The 22,931-nt window shown below is 37.0% G+C and overlaps 1 protein-coding gene across 1 annotated transcript in view; it reads left to right on the top strand.

Annotated features, from left to right (window-relative positions):
• LOC121379584 (laminin subunit alpha-like) overlaps positions 1-20,703 on the top strand; it is a 57,932-nt gene extending 37,229 nt beyond the window's left edge. The window contains exons 4-7 of the mRNA XM_041508232.1: positions 6,447-6,608; positions 10,095-10,256; positions 11,774-12,094; positions 16,845-20,703. Coding sequence (XP_041364166.1) covers positions 6,447-6,608; positions 10,095-10,256; positions 11,774-12,094; positions 16,845-16,993 — 794 coding nt within the window. The 3' untranslated portion in view covers positions 16,994-20,703. The remainder of the gene's footprint in view (positions 1-6,446; positions 6,609-10,094; positions 10,257-11,773; positions 12,095-16,844) is intronic.
• Positions 20,704-22,931: the final 2,228 nt, after the last annotated feature.

The raw sequence follows: 22,931 nt of genomic DNA on the forward strand, positions 1-22,931 counted from the left end.
CTGTGTGGTCCTTAACCATATGTCTGACGCCATATAACTGTAACTAAAATGTGTTGAGTGCGTCGTTAAATAAAACATTTTTTTCTTTCTTTTAATTATTTCGGGTTCCTGAATACTTCGGAAACGTAGATTAATAATCATATAATTTGGTATTAAAAAGAAATTACCACAATTACTTAGAAAGAGAAGAGTAGGCAATGTCAGTTGTTGATCTTTTAAAGGGACATTCCCGAGTTTGCTGCATTGTAAAATGTTTCCGAATAATAAAATATTTCTACGATTAAACTTACATATTAAATATATTTTCTTGTTTAGAATATTAGTGTCTGTATATTCAATGTGTTTCTGGTCGTCTTAATATTTGTAAGAAGCCCAAACTGGATTTTGTTTTCAAATAATTTCGTACGTATAAAATATAATGAAAATTAACCTAGTTATCAATATTAGAACGATCAGAAACACGTTTAATATACAGCCACTAATATTCTAAACAAGAAAATATATTTAATATATAAGTTTAATCGTAGAAATATTTTATTAGTCGATAACATCTTAAAACATTGCAGCAAACTTAGGAATGTCTCTTTAATGGTGGACACGTACAAGCGTTGGTCACGTGTTTCGCCACGTCATCAATCATCCCAAAGTTGCCTCCCTTCCTACGTTGATTAAGTTCCGATTACCATAGTTACTATAATTAAGGTTGGCTCAACATATCATACAAATATATACTCTTCAAAAAAAGAAACGCAAAAGGGTACAAATGGGTTATAACTCCGATTTTATGTTTCCTACCGGTTCATGCTTTGTGAATATAAGGTCATTGCATGTCCCAAACACATTCCCACGGTTACATTCGATAAAACGCAGCTACTGTACAATAAAGTTCCAAAATGTGAATATTCGCAAAAACGCAGCCACGTGCAAACCATGTCACCACTGCACGTGCGTTGTCTGCACGTGAAACATGAACACCGACAGTATAAAAGTGCAGGGTGTTCGCTTGCCTGGCCTCTGTATCTGGCCGACAGTTGACAATCCAGGACATGCCACGTCTCAGTGAACCGCAGAGAAACAATGCCATCGGCCGACTAGACGCAGGCGAATCCAGAACGGCCGTTGCCAGGGCATTCCATGTGTCCCCAAGCACCATCTCCAGACTGTGGGACCGTTACCAGCAACATGGATCAACACGTGACCTCCCTAGATCCGGTCGACCACGGGTCACTACCCCCGGGCAGGACCGCTACATCCGGGTACGCCACCTTCGGGAACGATTGACTACTGCCACCTCCACAGCCGCAGCAATACCAGGTTTGCGCAGGATATCCGACCAGACCGTACGGAACCGCCTACGTGAGGTAGGAATTCGTGCCAGACGTCCAGTTCGAGGTGTCATCTTAACACCACAACACCGTCGACTCCGACTGCAGTGGTGCCAGATTCATCGACAATGGCCTCAACTGCGATGGAGACAGGTGTGGTTCAGTGACGAGTCCCGATTTCTGCTCCGACGTCATGATGGAAGATGTCGCATGTATAGGCGTCGTGGTGAACGTTATGCGGCAAACTGCGTGCAGGAAGTGGACAGATTCGGCGGGGGTAGTGTCATGGTGTGGGCAGCCATCTCACACACTGGCAGAACTGACCTGGTCCACGTGCAGGGCAACCTGAATGCACAGGGCTACATTGACCAGATCCTCCGGCCACACATCGTTCCAGTTATGGCCAACGCCAACGCAGTGTTCCAACATGACAACGCCAGGCCTCACACAGCACGTCTCACAACGGCTTTCCTACAGAACAACAACATTAATGTCCTTCCTTGGCCATCGATATCACCGGATTTGAACCCAATTGAGCATCTATGGGACGAGTTGGACCGACGCCTCCGACAGCGACAACCACAGCCCCAGACCCTGCCCGAGCTGGCAGCAGCCTTGCAGGCCGAGTGGGCCACCATCCCCCGGGACGTCATCCGTACTCTGGTTGCTTCAATGGGCAGGCGGTGCCAGGCAGTTGTCAACACACGCGGAGGCCACACCCGGTATTGACTCCAGATGACCTTGACCTTGGTGGTGTGTCCTATCACTTACTCACAATGGACTAGAGTGAATTGTGAACAATCCTGCAACATTTGGTAATTATCGGACTCACCATTCAATAATTAAATCAATTCTCCAAATGTTACGACAATGTGGTTTTGCGTTTCTTCTTTTGAAGAGTATATATATATTGTTTATCATGGTTATAGCCCATTAACCGTGATGTCTATTTTAAATAAAACATGAGTGGAGTAGTCAAGGTTAACAATCAATTTACAAATTTACTAGTGTCGGACCAGAAGGTTACACACACACACACACACACACACACTACACTACACAGCAGTGCCATATTTATAAGGGGGGCAAAGGGGGCAATTGCCCCGGCCCCTCCCCCCCCCTCTGCCAGAGAGGCCCCCAGACTAGGGACTTCCTTTATAAAAAAAAAAACGGCATCGGTGGCGTCGTGGTTAGTCCATCGGTCTACAAGCTGGTAGGTACTGGGTTCGGATCCCAGTCGAGGCATGTTTTTTTTAAATCCAGATACAGACTCCAAACCCTGAGTGAGTGCTCCGCAAGGCTCAATGGGTAGGTGTAAACCACTTGCACCGACCAGTGATCCATAACTGGTTCAACAAAGGTCATGGTTTGTGCTATCCTGCCTGTGGGAAGCGCAAATAAAAGATCCCTTGCTGCTAATCGGAAAGAGTAGCCCATGTAGTGGCGACAGCGGGTTTCCTCTCAAAATATGTGTGGTCCTTAACTATATGTCTGACGCCATATAACCGTAAATAAAATGTGTTGAGTGCGTCGTTAAATAAAACATTTCTTTCTTTCTTTCTTTCTGTTTACACTGATCTATTATTAGACATGACGAACTTCTAGAACATTCGAGTTCGCGTGATGCGGTGGGGTGATATTACATCACACTTACAATACAGGAGTGCCGACATGTCTAGTTCATTCACTTGTAAACAACGTATTGCAGACGTAGGGAAAATTCGTTTTATGAATGTAGATACTAAGATAGGCCTATCATAATATTTTTACTATTACTTACTAAGCAACTTACTTTAGTTATAGGTCTATTGTTTTACTTTCAAAAATGTTTATTTTGGATAGCTGAAAACACGATTGAGTTGTTTAAAAATGCATATTGTGACTCTAATGTTAGCGGTTCTCACTTGTTTGAATATTTCGCAGACATTTTCGGTTTCACTATGCAAGCATGGATTTTATTATAATTCACGAATGAGAGAATGCGACGACTGTGCTAATATATGCTATTATCCTGCAGACCAATACCAGCTAGACGAGTGTAACACGAATTGTCCAGGTAAAGTGTTTTGATATTTCAAATTTTAGTTCAACACTTATGTTAACACTCAAGGGGTTAGCGTACGATTATGGGTTTTGGGTTTGCATTTAAATACATGTACTAAAATTAGTTACAGGGTGGGGCGAATGAAATAATAATAATAAATAAATGATTTAGCAGGCTGTAGGTTTCAGTGTCAAACTTCCAGAATATTGGAAGAATAAATTTTGAACATTGTCTACTAAAAGTAATGATTTTCACATTTTAAAATGTTGTCTTCTGAGGTTCGAATAAAACATTCGCTAAAGCCAAGGGATTGCATTTCTCATTCAAGTGCACACGAGAAGTCTTGTAGTCTAGATGAGTTATTTCGAAAATACGTTTTACGGATCTTTACCGGAGTAAACCAATCTTTGCCGAAACAATGCTTATCCGAATGCAAAGTGAAAGAAAGGAATATCAGGTGCGAATCCAGGGTAGGGGTGGGATTAGTTCATCAAGATTAACGTCAAGATAGGGGGCACTGCTCCCCAACTATGAAGGTTATGCATCCTTTGCTGTAATCTTATGAAACCCATCAGTCACATGGTTAAAAAAAGTTAAACGACACCACTAGAGCACATTGTTTTATTAATCATCCACTAATAGATATCAATCATTTGGTAATTTTTGACTAGAAGTCTTAGAGAGGACATCTACATTTTTCAGTTATTAGCAACAGATATTTTCTTTCTTTTTTAACATATTTTCGTGTTTCTATCCAATTAAGGTTCAAGCACGCTGTCCTGGGCACACACAGCTAGCTGGGCTGTCTGTCCAGGACAGTGAGTTAGTGGTTAGTGAGAGAGAAAAGGGTGTAGTGGCCATTGAGTCGTTAAAACTTGCTCTGGGTGGGAGCCAGTAGCAGTCTGTGAACCCTGTACCTACCAGCCTTATGTCTGATGGCTTAACCATGACACCATCGAGGCCGGTGGGATATTTTATATGCACCATCTCACAGGCAGGATAGCACATGCCATGGCCTTTGTGGTGCATTGGCTGGAACGAGAAATAGCCTAATGGGCCCACCCAATAAGGATCAATCCTAGACTGATAATGCATGGGTACCGGGTGTGCATGCCAGTACTGACTCCCATCCATAATGCAGGCATGGGTAATTGGTGGAACCTCAAAACATTACATAACTCACCCTGTCCATGGGCATAGGAAGGTGCCAAAAAGTGTGTGGGGCACACACACGTAAAAATACATGTATAAATATATACAAACCATCACTGCTGCTACAAAATGGGGGGGGGGGGGGGGGGTCGGTGGGGGGGGGGGGGGGGGGGCACATATGACATGGCCCCTTGCCCATCCCCCAACTTTCTACCCCAGTGCTATCCATTGCCAAATTAGCCAATTGCTAATTTTGGTACAAAGTAGCTACAACATTTAATATTTGACTAATAAAAGTTTGTTCAAATTAACAATCATTTAATTCTTTTCAAAGAAAATGTTTGTTTTGTTTTAACAACACCACTAGAGCATATTGGTTAATTAATCATCTGCTATTGGATGTCAAACATTTGGTGACTCGTAGTCATCAGAGGAAACCCACTAGATTTTTTCATTAGCAGCAAGGGATTTTTATATGCATGTTCTCACAGACAGAAAAGCAAATACCATGGCATTTGACCAGTTGTGGTGCACTGGTTGGAATGAGAAAACACCCAATCAGTTGAACTGATCCACTGAGGTGGTTCGATCCTGTGATGCAAGCACCTCAGGCGAGTGCTCAACCGACTGTTATGTTTATGTGTTTTGTTTATGTTTGTGTTTATATGTTAGTGTTTGTCTTTTAATGTTTATGTTTTGTTTATGTTTGTTTATGTTCATAAGCATACAAGGCAGGGGTGTTGGGGGTCTAAATTCCCCCCCCCCCCCCCCCCCCCCATGTGCTGTAGCAAATCCTCAAATTTGGACAAAAACAACAGCTCTATTCTGGCAAAATTAGCTGGCCTGAAACCTTTTCAGCATGTATTTCCATCATTCTACATCAAATATTAGTTGTAATTCATGTGAAAATGTTTAGTGATTTGTTTTCAATGCTATATAGTTGTTTATCAGTAATGTTAAAATGAATAAATGTTGTTATCCAGATTCGAGCTTTTGTTTAATTCGGGCAAAAATCCTCCTCTCCCCCCCCCCCCCCCCCCCCCCCCCCCCCCCCCATCGACAGACAGTGCTGAGACAACCTGTCCCCAGCTGTCCCCAGGGTTATTACTTTGATCCACACATAGGAAGACGAGGAAAGTGTGAGCCATGCTCAGTGTTATGTCACAGACACGCAATAACCAGAAATACAAAACAGTGCAAAACCAAATGTGCAGGTAATTCCCCGATTCTTGGTCATTAATTTTATCAGATAGAAAAAAAGAAGTCCCCTAGCTCCCTCCCGTTTTGATTTTTAAAGGTGCACAGCTAGTTATTAGTATAGTGCCATCTTTGTTTTGCAATTGGGGGCGGGACATAGCCCAGTGTAAAATGTTTGCTTGATGCGAAGTCGGTCTAGGGCTATTTATCGTTTCAGCCAGTGATCCACAAATCAGAACTGGTATAACAAAAGGCCATGGTATGTGTTATCCTGCCTGTGGGATGGTGCATATAAAAGATCCCATGCTACTAATCGAAAATAGTCCATGAAGTGGCGACAGCGGGTTTCCTATCAATATCTGTGTGATCCTTAACCATATGTCTGACACCATAATCCGACTCACCATATAACCATGTTGAGTGCGTCGTTAAATAAAACATTTCTTTCTTTCTTTCTTTTGCAATTTGTTTTACAGTTATAGGAACATATATGTGATAAATAACTACAAATTAATTGATCAGACTTTTAATGTTTGCATAATTGACTATTACAATGACAGAAAATTTGGGACATTCTCTTTATGTGTAAAAAGAAAACTTGTGACTTTTAAAGTGAAATCAGACAGGATTTAATTGATATATTTGTCAGTGTAAGTAGCAAGAGATTTTTAATACAAAATAAAATGCATACCTATATATAGTATATACATGTATATATATTTGGTCAGGTTTTCTGGAGCAGGCTCTTGGCAAGACGAGAACTGACTGCTCCAAGGGTTTCTACTTTGATCCCCATGTTGGCGTGAAAGGGAAGTGTGAACCGTGTTCTGTTTTGTGTTATGCACACAAGGTTACCAGAAAAACAGAAGATTGCAAATCCAAGTGCCCAGGTACAGTTCAAAGTGGTTTACATTTTCATCACACTGTAACCAGAAAGAAACTTAAATGCTCAAAACAATATATATACATGTACCAGTACTACGAGTACATTTTTCCGTGTAGGTTTGTTTTTAGGTTGTTTTTTGGGGGGAGTGGGTTTTGGAGGGGTGGGGGGGGGTCCACACTGTCATTATACATCTCTAGTCCTTCCCATCCTGCATGCACTTTGTTTTTAAAAAAAAAAAAAATTCCAGTTTAATTGCCGTAAGAAAAAAGTGTTTTGGAAATAACAAAATAACACTATTTTTGTGTCCAATTTCGAAAACCAATTGTCTCAGGAATAAAGAAGTTGTAGTACACACCACAGTAAGAAATAGACGTTCCCTGATGGGAAAGACTACAGACATTTACAGATTAGAATGTATATACCATTTTTAATGTTTCCACGTTGGTTTTGTTTGTCACACTACTTCCAGAAAGAGTCATTGATTATGCCAGTATATACCTGTGTTTTTTTGTTTTTTTGTATTTCAAGTAGTGTTTGTTTTGGGATTTTGTTTTGGTTGCTACTTCCAGAAAGAAAGGGGTACTCATTAAAATAAAAAAATAAAAAATTGGAAGTTCGTAAAACAATATGGTGATGTGCAACCTTTTAAGGATCGTAGTCATAACGGCCCCAGTACTAAACGGCCTTAACAATAATTGGTCAAAACGGCCCTAAAAAAGTCAAAACGGCCAAAGTGAAAAAGTCAAAATGGCCCTAAACAAAAGTCAAAACGGCCAAAGTGAAAAAGTCATAACGGCCCTTGAAAAAAGTCAAGACGGCCTTAGTTATAATACTTTAAAAATGTATTTCATCTACACAAGTGTCAAGAAAGATAACTGTGCAAAGACCGTTTTTATAGTACGGTCTCACTACACGGATATTATCTGCGTCTTATTTATGTTTGAATAAACAAAGAGTTTAAAATCTACATATGTGGTTAGTGTACTAGTACATCTGTGTAAATATGTAGATTTTAAGTACAGGTAAGTTTTGGAGAAACATGAATAGTTATTATTATAACCATTCCAAACACATCTCCCGAGCCATTATACAAGAGATTGCACCAAGCAAACCCCAACCCTACCTCAAAGCCCATTGAGCTTATAATGAACTTATAATGAACTTATAATGAGCTGTTGTGTGTGTACATTATTTTCATTATTATTTAAGAATTGAATGTTATATTTCTGACGTTCATGCGATGATAAACACCAAAACAGTTTTACACACTGCCGTTCATACATAAATGTGTAGGCTAAAACGGTTTTGGTGTTTATTATCGCATGAACGTCAAAAATATAATGTTCAATTGTTATAATTCTTTTCAAATACAAGGTCAATTGGTGGTCTTAATTATATTAGTAAAATGGGGGACATGCCCGTTGTGGACCCCGGGTGAGCAGCACCACTAGGAACTCGTTCCGACGATACGCACTCATCCGGAAAACCTAGATGGTCCACTAACCCTCCACCCCTTTCTGTGATTGAATTCAGTGTTGTTAAATAAAATGTTAATTGGTGGTCTTAATTACAATAGTATATTGCGTTGTGTAGGCTAATAAATTGTTACCAGTGATTCCGTTGTTTTGGTTGTTTTTATAGATTACTAATTATTACTAATGTGAATTAATTTAACGTGATAGTACCTATTGGCCATTCTGACCATTTCTTTTGGCCGTTTTGACTTTTTCTTTGGCCGTTTTGACCATTTTCTTTGGCCGTTTTAACTTTTTTCTTTGGCCGTTTCGACTTACATGTTCAGGGTCGTTTCATCATGGGACCGTTTTGACTGCATACCCCTTTTAAAAACCAATCCCTGATCTAACGAGACGGGTCACCGTTTATTTTGTTACGCCTACACTGTTAAGAGTAACAACTGTTTGGGTACCAGTCAATTGTACTAAAATGACTGCAACATTTTGTTAACTTGGACTTTAATAACATTACATCTGTTGGTATATTCATTTTAGGGATGCGGCATAGATTACTGGTGACCATATATTCATTAGTGAACTGGTGCATGTGAAAGGAAATCGAAAGTTTTGACTTGTAGATCCGTTTTCCTATTTACATAATATTATTATGAGGCCAAACAAAAAAACAGGTGTGTTTCCGGTCGACTGACCGTCCCTAGTTTTACCACCCCCCCCTCCCGACCCTAATTTTTTTCTTCTCTTAAACTGAACAAAAAAATGGAAAAAAAAAAAAAATTAAAAAAAGAAGTGAAAATAAAAGAGGACAACATCACCAAACAAGAGTATTTCCTTCCTTGCACATTGTTTACGTACTATTATACGATACATTTTGCACATGTAATTCCCTTCCGAAAAACATCGAGAAATTATGAAAAAGCTTTTGTAATAGAGTTCCTTCCCCTGATTAGCTACCACCGAACAGCTTGGTCGGTCACGGAGGTAACCGAATGTATGAACATAGCCTTGGTACAGGTTATTTCGATTAAATATAATTGTATCAATTCAGCTTAATTCTCGTCTTCACTTAAATCAACAGGTCTTGTTATTAATGCATCTCAAATGTTTGCATAAAGTATTTAAATTAAGAACAAGAAATTAATACAAATGTCCCATTAATTTAAGGAAATGCACAAACGGTGCATACCAATACTACTACTACTACTACAACAACAACGACAACAATAACAAAGATAATGATGATAAATAATAATAATATTAATTATTATTATTATTATTATTATAGTATTCAATTTAAAAAAAAAAAAAAAAACCTACCTACCTACCTCAGTACCTGCCCTAATTTTTGGGGGGATGCAATTGGAAACACACCTATTTTTTTTTTTTGGCCTGATCCATGTTGGTTGATTTTTTTTGTTTTTCATTTGATCATCATCATGATGGTTTATTTGTTTTCCCCTCACTGACCACCGGGCTCTAACAATGTACATATTTGTGGAATACTAGTATATTTAGGACTACTAGCATTTTTTTTATTTATTATTATTATTTTTTTAATAATATCGGCGAATTAATCACAGAAGTGAACTTGTCCCTTTTTTTAATGGTTACAATTTTTACGATCCTGGTAAAGAAATTCACGGGGTCGGTGCGGGGTCCATCCGGCCCCTAGGGGAAACACTGCACCATATAACGGTGTTGAGTGCGTCGTTAAATAAAACATTTCTTTCTTTCTTTCTTTTGCAATTTGTTTTACAGTTATAGGAACATATTATATTTGTGATATATAGCTACAAATTAATTCATCAGACATGTAATGTTTTCATAATTGAATATTACAGTGACAGAAAACTTGGGACATTCTCTTTACTTGTAAAAAGAAAACTTGTGACTTTTCAAAGTGAAATCAGACACAGGATTTAATTGATATATTTGTCAGTGTAAGTAGCAGGAGATTTTTAATACAAAATGAAATGCATACCTATATATAGTATATACATGTATATATATTTGGTCAGGTTTTCTGGAGCAGGCTCTTGGCAAGACGAGAACTGACTGCTCCAAGGGTTTCTACTTTGATCCCCATGTTGGCGTGAAAGGGAAGTGTGAACCGTGTTCTGTTTTGTGTTATGCACACAAGGTTACCAGAAATACAGAAGACTGCAAATCCAAGTGCCCAGGTACAGTTCAAAGTGGTTTACATTTTCATCACACTGTATCCAGAAAGAAACTTAAATGCTCAAAACAATATATATACATGTACCAGTACTACCGAGTACATTTTCCATGTAGGTTTGTTTTTTGGTTGTTTTTTGGGGGGAGTGGGTTTTGGGGGGGGGGGGGGGGGGGTCCACACTGTCAGTGTTATTATACATCTCTAGTCCTTCCCATTCTGCATGAACTTTGTTTTTTTTAAAAATAATTTCAATTTAATTGCTGTAAGAAAAAAGTAAAAGTGTTTTGGAAATAATAAAATAACACTATTTTTGTGTCCAGTTTCGCAAAAACAATTATCTCAGGAATAAAGAAGTTGTAGTACACACCACAGTAAGAAATAGACGTTCCCTGATGGGAAAGACTACAGAAACTTACAGATTAGAATGCATATACCATTTTTAATGTTTCCACATTGGTTTTGTTTGTCACACTACATCCAGAAAGAGAGTCATTGATTATACCAGTATATACTTTTTTTGTTTTTGTATTCCATGTAGTGTTTGTTTTGGGATTTTGTTTTGGTTGCTACTTCCAGAAAGAAAGGGGTATACTCATTAAAACATTGTCAAGTAAGGATTTTCTGCAAACTGTATAAGCCTACAAGTATGGGGCTGCTAGAACAACTTAATTATCAGTTTTAAAATATCACAACAAAAAAGCTAATTAATGGTGCTTCAAAATACAAATAAAAACACCTAGAATTGAAAAGGTTCCATGGGATCCCGATTCCATTATCAACATTAATCACTATTTGTGCTGCAACCACTGTTGCTATCGGCGGATTACAATGACTGAATATAGCAGTCATAAACGTATACTAGCAGAATATGACTGTTGACTTCACATGCATAGCTACATTACAAAATCGCTCATTTGACCTCTAGCTCATCATACAACATATCTGAAATAACAGAAATAATAGCTTTTCCCCTTACATTTTATGGTCTGCAAGATAAAGATAATAACTAGTTAATGATGTAGGATATTGGCTTTATCCTTATCAGGCCCGAATGAGAAAATCTGCTCAACAAGATTTTCAGAATTTCCTCACTTGTATAACCTCATACGCATAGCTACTTTACAAAATTGCTCATTTGTCCTCTAGATCATAGTACAATGTAGCTGAAATAACAGAAATAATAGCTTTTCCCATTAATTTTTATGGTCTGCAGGATAAAAATAATAACTAGTTAGTGATGTCGGATATCTGTTTTATCCTGTTCAGGATGAATGAGAAATTCTAATCGGCAGAGCCTCGCAAAATTTCCCATTCTTACCTTCACAGGATAAAGCAGATATTCGACATCACTAACTAGTTATTCACTATTTATATTAATGCTAAAAGAAATTCCACTGATAAACTAGTAATTATTATAAGTTTAAGTATGGTCCCCCTTGGATGTGCATGATCCCCATGGTTCTAAATGTTCTCTGATGGACATGGTGTTAATCTATTGTTTTTTTATCATTAATAATTCAGATGAATTTGCTTCTAAGGAGACTGGAGCCAATCAGACTGGTGATCCTGTAAATGCTACAGAACAAGTCGGCGCCTTGGATAGCAATGGAGAGGTTTCAAAGAAGGGGAAGGAATCAAGACAATTAGACAAAGCAGTTGTATCAAGTGGAGACAAAACAGAAGGGAATAATAATGATTTGAGCATAATTATAGGATGTCTGGTGGGTGTAATCTGTGTCGTCAGTATTGCAAGCGGAGTAGGTTTTGTTATCGTACTCAAGAAGGTACAGAATAGAAGGACAGAGCCTGTCAAAGACGAAGAAAAGAATGCACAAACTGGAAGTAAGTTGGGTAATTTGTTATTAGAATTCCAAACTGGGAAAGGAAAGGAAAGGAATATTTGTTAAAAGACACTGTAGCACATTTTAAACTACAGCTATTTGTTTAACATACGGTTATTATGATATTTGGTCATTATAAAGAAAAAGGAAATCCATTACCAATACTCCTACTGATAAAGTAATTAGGGATATTTTATGTGCATTTTTCCATAGACAGGACAGTACATACCAAATACTTTGATGTTCCACTCTTGTGGCAGATTCAGAAAATTCATTTAAGGGGGGCCCCAATGGCATGAGGCGGAATGCCAAGGGAACTTTGGGGGCAGTTTGGAGGAGGATCGTAAAAAAAAAATTGAAAATTAATATATAATAATTATAACTCCCAAATTTAGGGGTGGGGGAGCCTAGATCTGCCTCTGCACTCATGGAGCATTGATTGGGATAAGAAAGCCCCAAGTACACTGAGGGTGATCGATACTATGACACATTGCACCTCAGACTAGGGTGCAAAAGATAAAACATTCTTATGTAGCCGTAGAAATCGGGGGTTGTGGTGTGAACATAAAGTGGGGTAATTTAATCTCATTTAGAAAAACATTTGTTTTCAGTGAAGTTTAAGCAGTAAAACCAATGCATTAGACATTTCATATTGACATTTCATATTGGGATGTTTGATACGTTTTAAGACCATTACATGTATTTTATGTTATAAACTTATTTGTATATTATTTTTTTATCATTTTGCTTTTAAAATGAGCTATGATATGGTCTCGTGACATGTTTCCTTTAAAGATTTATAATTTAAACTCATTTTGAAATATATATATATTTTTTATTAAATTTTAAATTATAAAACCAATGCTTTAGAATTCACAACAAAATTACAAACCAGATAATTTACCAAACAATTTATAAGTTATGTTGGTTTTTCAGTTATTTTTAAAAAGATTTCTTTTAACATTTTTGCTTGATGCATTTCAAAAGGTATTGAAAATTCTTTCTTGTTATCTTAAAATGTTGGCTGAGTTAATTTCTGCAGTATTGTTTATTTTAAAAAATAATAACAGTTTTAATCAGGAGCATTGGAAGCAATTAAAAGTCAGTACGGCCATGAAAGCAATGTATATGATCATTGATGAGATTTATACAGGGTGTGCACTTTACGGTTGCCCGATCGCCCATGGCAAGTCAAAATAGTGTCGGGCAAGTCAAAATCTTATCACATGTCGCCCGCTTAGCGACCGAATATTTCCACATATTGTATTATGTATCAAAATGCAAATAACTAATGTTTGTAAGGGATCGGAAAGTTGTTTTTTACTTATTGTTTTCAACTGGTTTCCTATTAGTATCTGTGCAACCAAACCCATATAGGACATAATAGCGACCACTTCCCCAGTCTATCAAAGTCTAAAACCATTCGAAATGCCTCGGCCAGTTTTGATTATGTATTTGAAAAACCTCGACCATGTAAATGTATTCGTAGGTTCAATCGGAACACCATGTCCGTCTTTACTTTCCATTTAGTTACAATCGGAACAACTCGTCACATTCCGCTACGCTATGTTTCGCAGAAAGATTTTGTTTACAAGCCTAAGTTTTTCTGAAGTTACATTGTGTTGGAACGTTTTCGTTTCTTATGGAATATACCGAGTCTATTATACTAAACACCCTATTATCACTGCGAACGATGTCAACAGATTGCTGTCAGCTTAGTATTTTTTTAATTCCTCGTCATACGGCCATAAAAGCACCTTATTCATTCCAAGACCGAGCCTTGGTAAAACATTCCAGATGTTTGATTGTGTGGTCCCGTGACAACATAATAATTATAATTTAATTACAACAGTTTGTAATAAAACTAAAACAATTTCTGTTTCCTTCTTTTGTGTTATTGTTGTTTGTATGATATGATAACATGTTTTTAAAGTGCAATTTAAGTAAGTTTATATTTTTAATGAAATCCAGTCACGGGCGAGTCAAAAGTGTTGCTGTGAGTGGCCCGATTGGCCAGTCAAACAAAATCCCAAATGCATACCCTGTCTATACTTTGTGAGCACCATAGGAAGAGAAAAAAATGTTCCTGACCACAAAAGTGGTATGGCCATACCGTTTCCAACACATCCGTTAATTCATGAATTTTAACTACAATGCAAATATCCAAAGGCATAAAATTTTACAATTTGAGACTAAATATTCAGCCAAATATTTTGTTCATTACATTCATTCATGCTAATTTATTTTCGTGCTTATATCCGATTAAGGTTCAAGCACGCTGTCAGGCATTGAAATAAGCATCGTGTCTGGTAACCCATTTACAGGTTACCACAAAATATAGGCTGATAACCTATAGGTTACCACTACTATATGAACGATAGAATTGAATTTCTGTTACTACTACTTTTAACGCCCTGGCTTACGTGTATGTGTGCCAGATGATTATTGTAGTATACATGTATTTATGATTCATTCTTTATCTTATCACTGTTCTTAATGTATTACATGTCATTCTTTACAAGTATGTGACTCATATTTAATAACTTTCTGAAATTGTATCGGTGCACGCAAACATTGGTATGAGAAACGAAATCCGGAAGTAAATTTATCTAGAGGGCACTGCTTAAATGCAGATTGCTGAAATTACTTGCAATTGCACAAGTGCGCATGAACATCCGTGCAATTTCGTATGAGACGACACAACTTGGAAGTAAATTAATCTAGTTGACGCTACTTAGATGTGGAATAACTATAATTGCTTGCAATTGCACAAGTGCACATGAACATCGATGCAATTCCTTATGAGAAAATGAAATGCGGAAGTCCGGAATGCATTGCCTGGTTTACGTTCGGAAATGAAACTACCATTGGTGGAAATTTTTGTCGAGAACAAAACACCGTTCTCAACTTTTCTTACATGTGGTAACCTGAATGACCGTTCTTGACTTACTTCGATGCCTGGCTGTCCTGGGCACACACTTCAGCTATCTGAGCTGTCTGTCAGGACAGTGGGTTAGTGGTTAGTAAGAGAGAAGAGGGTGTAGTGGTCTTACACCTATCCACTGAGTCGTTAAAAGTTTCTCTGGGTGGGAGCTGGTACCGGGCTGCGAACCCAGTACCTACCAGCCTTATGTCCGATGACTTAACAATGACCAAGTGCTGAGGCTGGTCTTTTGCAATTTGGCAACCAAATTTAACTTTCATTTATCAAAAGAACAAAAATGTGGGCACAACTACAAATGACACACAATTGGCATTTTGTCGAATTAGTAATGAAATATATCTGCCACATTCAACTTCAATTCACATTTGGTGAATGACAGCTGTAACCGTAACCGTAATATGTTTTAACGTGTACATTCAGAACAAGCTGTTGTAGCACATGCCTATCATGGGCACAGGTGCTGACCTCAGCCGGCTCCTCTATCCAGGACAGGTAAGATGGGGGGAGGATAAGAGGAGGACCACCTGCGCTAGCACGCGCAAGGGAGGCGCCAGTAGCCCAGTTAAGCCAGTAGTAGTAAGGTGGTGCTATTGAATTTGGAATGTTGGTAAACCAATTATGCCAAAGAGAAAGTTGTGCACAATTTGTATTACGGTGATTGGGTGCAATTTTGACGGTCGTTCTAAAGGTAAAAGGGGGAGCTACATATAGGTTTAGAATTTAGTAGTTCTCGAGTAGCTCGTTAATTAAGACTTCCTTGGTGCTGAGTTGTCTCCCTTAAAAAGGGCCTGATCTCTTCTGATCGTGGCATGACAAGCTTAAACCACTGCCAATAGTGATAATAATATACTTTAATGATATATTGACATGGTTGTGTTATGTCTTGAGTTTTATATTTTAAAGTTAGCTTTCAGATAGATCTCAGACAAAGATTTAATAATATGTGTAATCTGGTAATAGTAAATAAAATGTATATAAATATATAGTAATACACATGTAATAATTAAGTATTGTCTGTTATTTCTTTTACGTCCATCTGGGTATGAACCAAAATACCCAGATGAACATAGAAGAAATAACAGACAATACTTATTATTAAATTTGAATCATACAGGCTAATAATAACACTAAAATGTCATACTTTATTTTGAATTATTTTTTATCCATAAATAATAACGCTCAACAAGACAAGTTGCCCATATAAAATGATGTCATCAGATATAAAGTACCCTGACAACGTAATTTTTACATTATTGAAAAATGAACAACTCCTGTTGCTACGTCTGGACCAATGAGATGTCTGGACCAATGAGATGACGTTACATTGTAATGAATGTAACAGAAATTTAATTATTAATTATATATAGACACACACACACACACACACACACACACACACATGTATATATACTCTGCGTCACTACTGAAGGGTCACGATGCATTTTCAACTGATGTGCGTGAAAATGTGGATGGCAATCATGCACACTTTTATACCCATGGTGAGAACGCATTGCATGGGCACAACATACAGAATTTCAGACATGGGTGTGTTGAGGCAACCCATTTTTGGGGGTGATAGTAGGTACATGTGTTTGCATAACTTTTACCATTTTGTTGTGGCCTCTAACCGGAAGTACCATTACTCAAATTGAATTCCAAATGATACTTAGGAAACCTCACCCTGGGCCTAATCCACGAAGGCCATACATTCCTTCTTTCATAATTAACATCGTTAACATGTGTAGTACTAACAATATGAGTGACCCTTCAATAGTGACAAATATATATAATATTATTTTTTATTTAGAACTTCTTGACGGTCCACCTGTGCAAGAGAGCATGACCAAATGTGAAACAACTGTACTCGTTCAGTCGGATGACACCCAAGTGAAAATGGCCCATGGTGAAGTGCGTGAATCCTTCAGATGTTCCCATCTTCATCCATCACAAAGTTAGAACAAGACCAGGCATCAAAACAAGCATCATGCCTGGTAGCCCACATACAGGTCACCATACATTGTGAGCCTGGTAGCCCACATACAGGTCACCATACATTACGAGCCTGGTAGCCCACATACAGGTCACCATACATTACGAGCCTGGTAGCCCACATACAGGTCACCATACATTACGAGCCTGGTAGCCCACATACAGGTCACCATATGACTGCAAACTTCACTCGATGAGTTATAAATCATATTTGACAAAAAACATGACATGCTAGCGGATGTTTTTCTGCTCGGTCTGGCTGAACTTGGCCAACGTGTTTGTGTCCGATGTCCTGAACATTACAGTCCATACACAATCATGCATGCTAATACTTTGTTATTTATTCATATCACTGTTCTTGTTTAACTAATGTTTGTGTGTGTGTGATTTATATTTTAACACAGCAGACAACTGATATCAAACTTTAGATTGTGGTGCTTTTGTTTTTAAAAACATGTGGAGAATGAATCACTGAACTGGACTTTTTTCACATTGTATCCTCCTAGTAACCTAAATGACAGTTCTTGACTTATTTCATTGCCTGAAAATGTTCATGTATTCAGAGTAACCAGCTCAATTGGTCAAAAACACCAAGAAGACACTTTTCTGTTCTCTCCAATCTTCTTACATTGACCAGTTTTCTTTACAGAATGAAATTTGAAGCACATTAATGACATGTCCATTATCAAAAATACAAAAATTTATTTATTTTTATAAAAAAAACCCTGTGATATAAATAATTTAAATATTTTATCCATTTTGGGGCATATTTACAGAGTCCTTTCATGTGAAAATAATAAAATAAAATTATTTATAAGACACTAAATACATGTATATAGGAAACTAAAAAAAATTAAGATTTTGTTTTAAAATATATTTTCTATATTTTTGTACTGTTTTATTCCCCTCTCAATTTTAGTATTCTGTTGGTGACTGAACTATCACAGTATGTACTTAGGGTAATAATATACTGATGGAAATAAATAAACGATCACACAGATAGGAACAAGAAATAATGACTGCATCAAAAATCAATTCATATTGTCAGAAGTTGACTGGGAACATATACATGGAGGCAGCACATTCAACACCACAGACATTCAATCTGACATGTTCTCTTATTTCTTTCCATTAGTATATATTTTTATGAGAGCTGTGTGTGAATATTTAATCGTTCTGAGAAGTGAATGAATTATTTATATGTTGTTCATATGTTTGTATTTTTTGTACTGTGATCACTGAATAATTGTAATTTTTCAAGTTTTTCCAACTCTGGTCCATAGGCCAGTGTCCCTAACCCCCACTTGAGGGACCAGTTTTTAAATTTATTTTTTGTTCTACTCATTGTATATAAAGATAAAAACATGCAGATTTCATGGAAGCAATATTTTTTCCAGATAGTGTGTCAGTAAAATCATGAAACCAAAAGTCTTGTTTCCCATTATCATGTAACATATTTTCATTTTTTGTGTTTTATTCCCCTGAGGAAGTTTAAAGTTTTTAAATGAAACGTTGGGATTTTAAGATAGTTTTTAAGACAATTTTAATATATATTTTGTACCATGTAACATATTATAATCCATCAATACCATGAATACCAAAGAATTTTTTTGAGAAAAAAAGTGTTTCCCCTGAAATTTGAAATCACGAGGCCTGATTATTAATCCCTGTGATTTAAAGAAAATTAAAAACATGAACATTTACAGTAGCCAGTGGCATTCCTAGTGTGTGGCATGTATGACATATGCCCTGGGCGCCACTTGAAGGGGGCGCCACTGAGCAGTTTCTGTTAAAAGTAAAGTTTCAATTAAAGTCATCTAAAAGACTGGTGTCAGATGTTTGGACAGTGGCGCAATTTCAGTGCTTGCCATAGGTGCTATTTTTTGTAGATACACCACTGACAGCAGCCTACTACTACTTGTATTTATAGGATCATGTATTAAAGTAACAGACCCTTGTTTTAAAAAAAAAAAATGTCAGCTTTTTCACTATTGGAGCCATTTTAGATAATTGAAGTTAGACATTATTTACATTTTATTGTTCAGATTATCCATTTCCATATATTCCAGTGTTTCTGGTGTTTCAAATACACGAAATGCATTTTTTATATTGTAAATGCACACACCTCTGAGAAGTATCTGTTATGGAGAGGAGCTCAAGACTAATTTTTAAAGGTATTTCTCCATTTCAGTGCAATAGACTCTTCTTTTACTCTGTTGTAGCTTTATACAAATGCGTTACAGGTTTGTAGATTAACCAAACTCAGTTTCCATTTTCTCAGGTTGAAACTAGGATCTTTGACTTTAAACATGGCAAATGTAGTTAATAGCTGAATATCAGCACCAGTTGTTTCTGTCCTGTATATAAATATGTTATTGGTGAGTTTCAAAGTATCAGTGTTGTAAATATGATATCAAAATGTTATGTATATAATATTATATGATGTTATAAATATTTCACCAGCAGCTGTTTTTAGGAGTGGAAGACATCCTTCCTGTATAGGGCCTTCTTAAAACCACAGTGCCAGCTATACTGAAAATGTATACTGAAAAATAGAAAATTACCACCAACAGTTACATTGTAACTTGTTGCATAACTCGACCAAGTATTACTAGAAAAAAAAGAAGATTATTATACAAGTTTGTGTGTCGTACTGATTTTACAAAACGAGTGTCAGGATTATTGTATTACCCAAGCGAAAACGAGGGTAATACATGAATCCTGACACGAGTTTCGTAAAAAATCAGTATGATTCACATGCAAGTGTAATAATTTCTTTATTATCCACATTATCCAAAATATTTTTATAAATAACAAGCTAAGACCATGTCAAAACATTTTAAACGTAAGTAAAAAGACAACAAAAGGACGTCATTTTGTTAAGCGTTTACACGTATCTAAGACGGTGGAAGCTGCATTAAGTTATGACGTTGCTTCACAAAATTTGTCATTCGTTGTGCACGTGAAATCATGACACGTGGGTCATACTGGTTATATTTCCCTGAATATCTTGAACTAGGTGGATAATAAATTTTAGTAATATATTCAACCAATTACATAGTCCTTAATCTCATTTGCGAAAACATCGCATTATAGCCACATGCAGAGCCATAAATCTGAAGAAGAAACTAAAATGTATAAAAGTGTTTGATGGTAAAATCCAGTTTGGATTACTAAAAACATTAGGACAAGAAACACATCATATATACAGACACTTAACGAGAAATATATTTAATAATATGTAATTTTAGTCAATAAAAGATTAACGACAGGTAGTATCTTTAAAATTAAAAAAATGGTTTAGTAAAATGAGAAATTGCTGACAGAAGCGTCTGAAACCATTTGCAGTTATTGATGAGCTAATAAATAACCACCTGTCTGCGTGTGCGCGTGCATGTGTGTGATGAAATTAATTTTATATTGTATTATTCAACAAGACATACAATTCATGGACTACTTTTTATACATTTCATTATCTATAGGATACATATGCTCATATATTTATTTCAGTTTATGCAGCAGCATTTAAAACTTGCCATAGCGGCGGGATCAAGCTCAGTAGAGTGCTCGCTTGAGGTGGTTGTGTCATAGGATCAAACCACCTCAGTGGACCCATTCTCTGAATGTGTTTTTTCCCCCATCCCAACCAGTGCACCATGACTGGTATATAAAAGGCTGTGGTATGTGCTGTCCTGTCTGTGGGAAAGTGCATATAAAAGATCCCTAGTGAAAAAATGGAGCTAGTTTCCTTTCTAAGACTCCAAGTCTAAATTATCAAATGTTCGACATCCAATAGCTGATGATTAATACACCAATGTGCTCTAGTAGAGTCGTTAAACAATTATTATTTTTACCATACATTGTCTTCACACAATAGAATTATCTTCCATAACTGTCTAACTGCCATCAACTTCAGAATATCATCTTATTTGAATGAATCTTGTTTAATGTTTTGTTTGTTTTAAATGCATCTACTGCAGCTTGAATATTGAGGGGTTTTTTTTTATAAAGTATGAATTTTGAGTTACATATCAGTTTTATAGCCACTGCCTTCAGCTGAAAACCATCAGAAACCAATTTTAAAAAAACAATTACATTTAAGTATGTACACTTCCACTGGGCAGCTACCTTCATAGGATGGGCTGGGAACTCTATTATTCATGCCCATATCCACTGAAGGTTCAGGCACGCCCATCTCAGATTTGGTCTTTGACATTAATGCCCATGACCAATTCCGGAGCTGGAACCACCTTCATAGTCTTCCAAGTCAGGTCAGGTCAGAGTGTTTAAATGTGCACATTCAGAGCAAGCTGTTGTAGCACACGCCTGTCATGGGCATAGGTGCCTGCTCCTCTGTTCAGGACTGGAAAGACGGGGTGGACCGCCTGCACTGGCAGGTGCAAGGGAGCACCAGCAGACCGGCCATGGCTGGTAACAGGCGGGTGATGTAATGGTGCTATGGAATTTGGAAGGAGCCGAAAAATTTAGGCCAAAGAGAACGAGTACCCAATTTTGGATGAGGGAAATTTGGCGCAATTTTGAATGGTTGATTTAATGACAAAGCAGGGAGCTACATATAGGTTTTGAATTTAGTGAGTCGAGAATAGCTCGTTAATTAGACCTAGTTGGTGCTCTTCCAAGTCATCTAATGTATTTATTTATAGTCTTCAGGGTTCATAGGCCAGTTTCTGTTAAGTGACCTCTGGTGCCCATACCCATCTGACTATACACTAGTTTACAGGGCTGTACCCTGATCAAAAGTTTTATAAACAATGAATGAAACACTATAAAAATTAAACCCTGAGATGTGTATGCTATTTTCTGGAGTAAAACAAAACAACTGCCACCCCTTCCTACGCCCCCTCCCCTCCGGAGGGTATGGCCCTAGTTTATAATCATTTACTGTCCTTAAAATGAAGTGTTTGTCTGGTGTTTTATTTATGTACTATTATTTATAATATTTAGTTGCTAGATATTATTTATGAATAGTGCTGGTCTGGTCTTGGGCCTAAAAACAGATTGTGTGTTTCTGGGAACCCAACCCTATGTAGGAAAAGTCCCGACCCTTTTTTTAATTTTTAAATGCATTTTAAATTTATTTTTAAAAATTAATATGTACCTGAAAAAATACATGCATATTTTATCAAGATCTGTAGGTGTGAGTGTAGTGGAGGGGGAAAAGCTAATCTACCCTATCTACAAATAATTTGCATGGTCCCTGATACACACATTTTTTAAGGCTTTATTTTAGGTATTATAAAAACAATGTTTTAGTGTATGATAGAAGGCTGTGGTGTTTGTAAGATTACTGAATTTCACTTCACTTGATATTTGTTGTGTTCATTAAAATCGTGATATCAACCCCATATCAATATGGAGCCATTCAAAATAAATTATTATTAACATTTTCCCAAATGTACAAACTACTCCTTTTTTGCTGTCCTTTCCCCACTCGTAGAAGTAGAAGTGTACGTCTAGAAGACAGATTTTGCAATTTTTTTAAAAATTTGTTTTGTTTTAAAGAGTATGCTGGCATTACCCCTGGTCCCCAACTCCACCCCCCACCCCAGTATATGGTTTGTATGTTCATGAAAATGTTGATAATTGTCCCATTTGGGGTCAATCACAATTGTCAACATTAACATAAGCATACAAACCGTATGCAGGGGGGAGAGGGTTAACGGTCGCTGTATGCTTTTAGAAATACAAATAAATGTTGACTTTCTGCGAAAACCATCAAAACCAGAACAATCACAAGCAGAAGAAAAGAAAACCCAAGAAAATCACTTGAATTTGTTTTTATAATTTATATATACTGTGTATATAAATGAACACTAGAGACAGACAGTAGTTTGTTGTGATAATTGTTCCAATGTGTTTTATGGTTTTCTGTGGATCTAATATA

Source organism: Gigantopelta aegis, chromosome 8 (assembly GCF_016097555.1).
Source record: "Gigantopelta aegis isolate Gae_Host chromosome 8, Gae_host_genome, whole genome shotgun sequence".
In the NCBI taxonomy this organism is placed as follows: domain Eukaryota; kingdom Metazoa; phylum Mollusca; class Gastropoda; order Neomphalida; family Peltospiridae; genus Gigantopelta; species Gigantopelta aegis.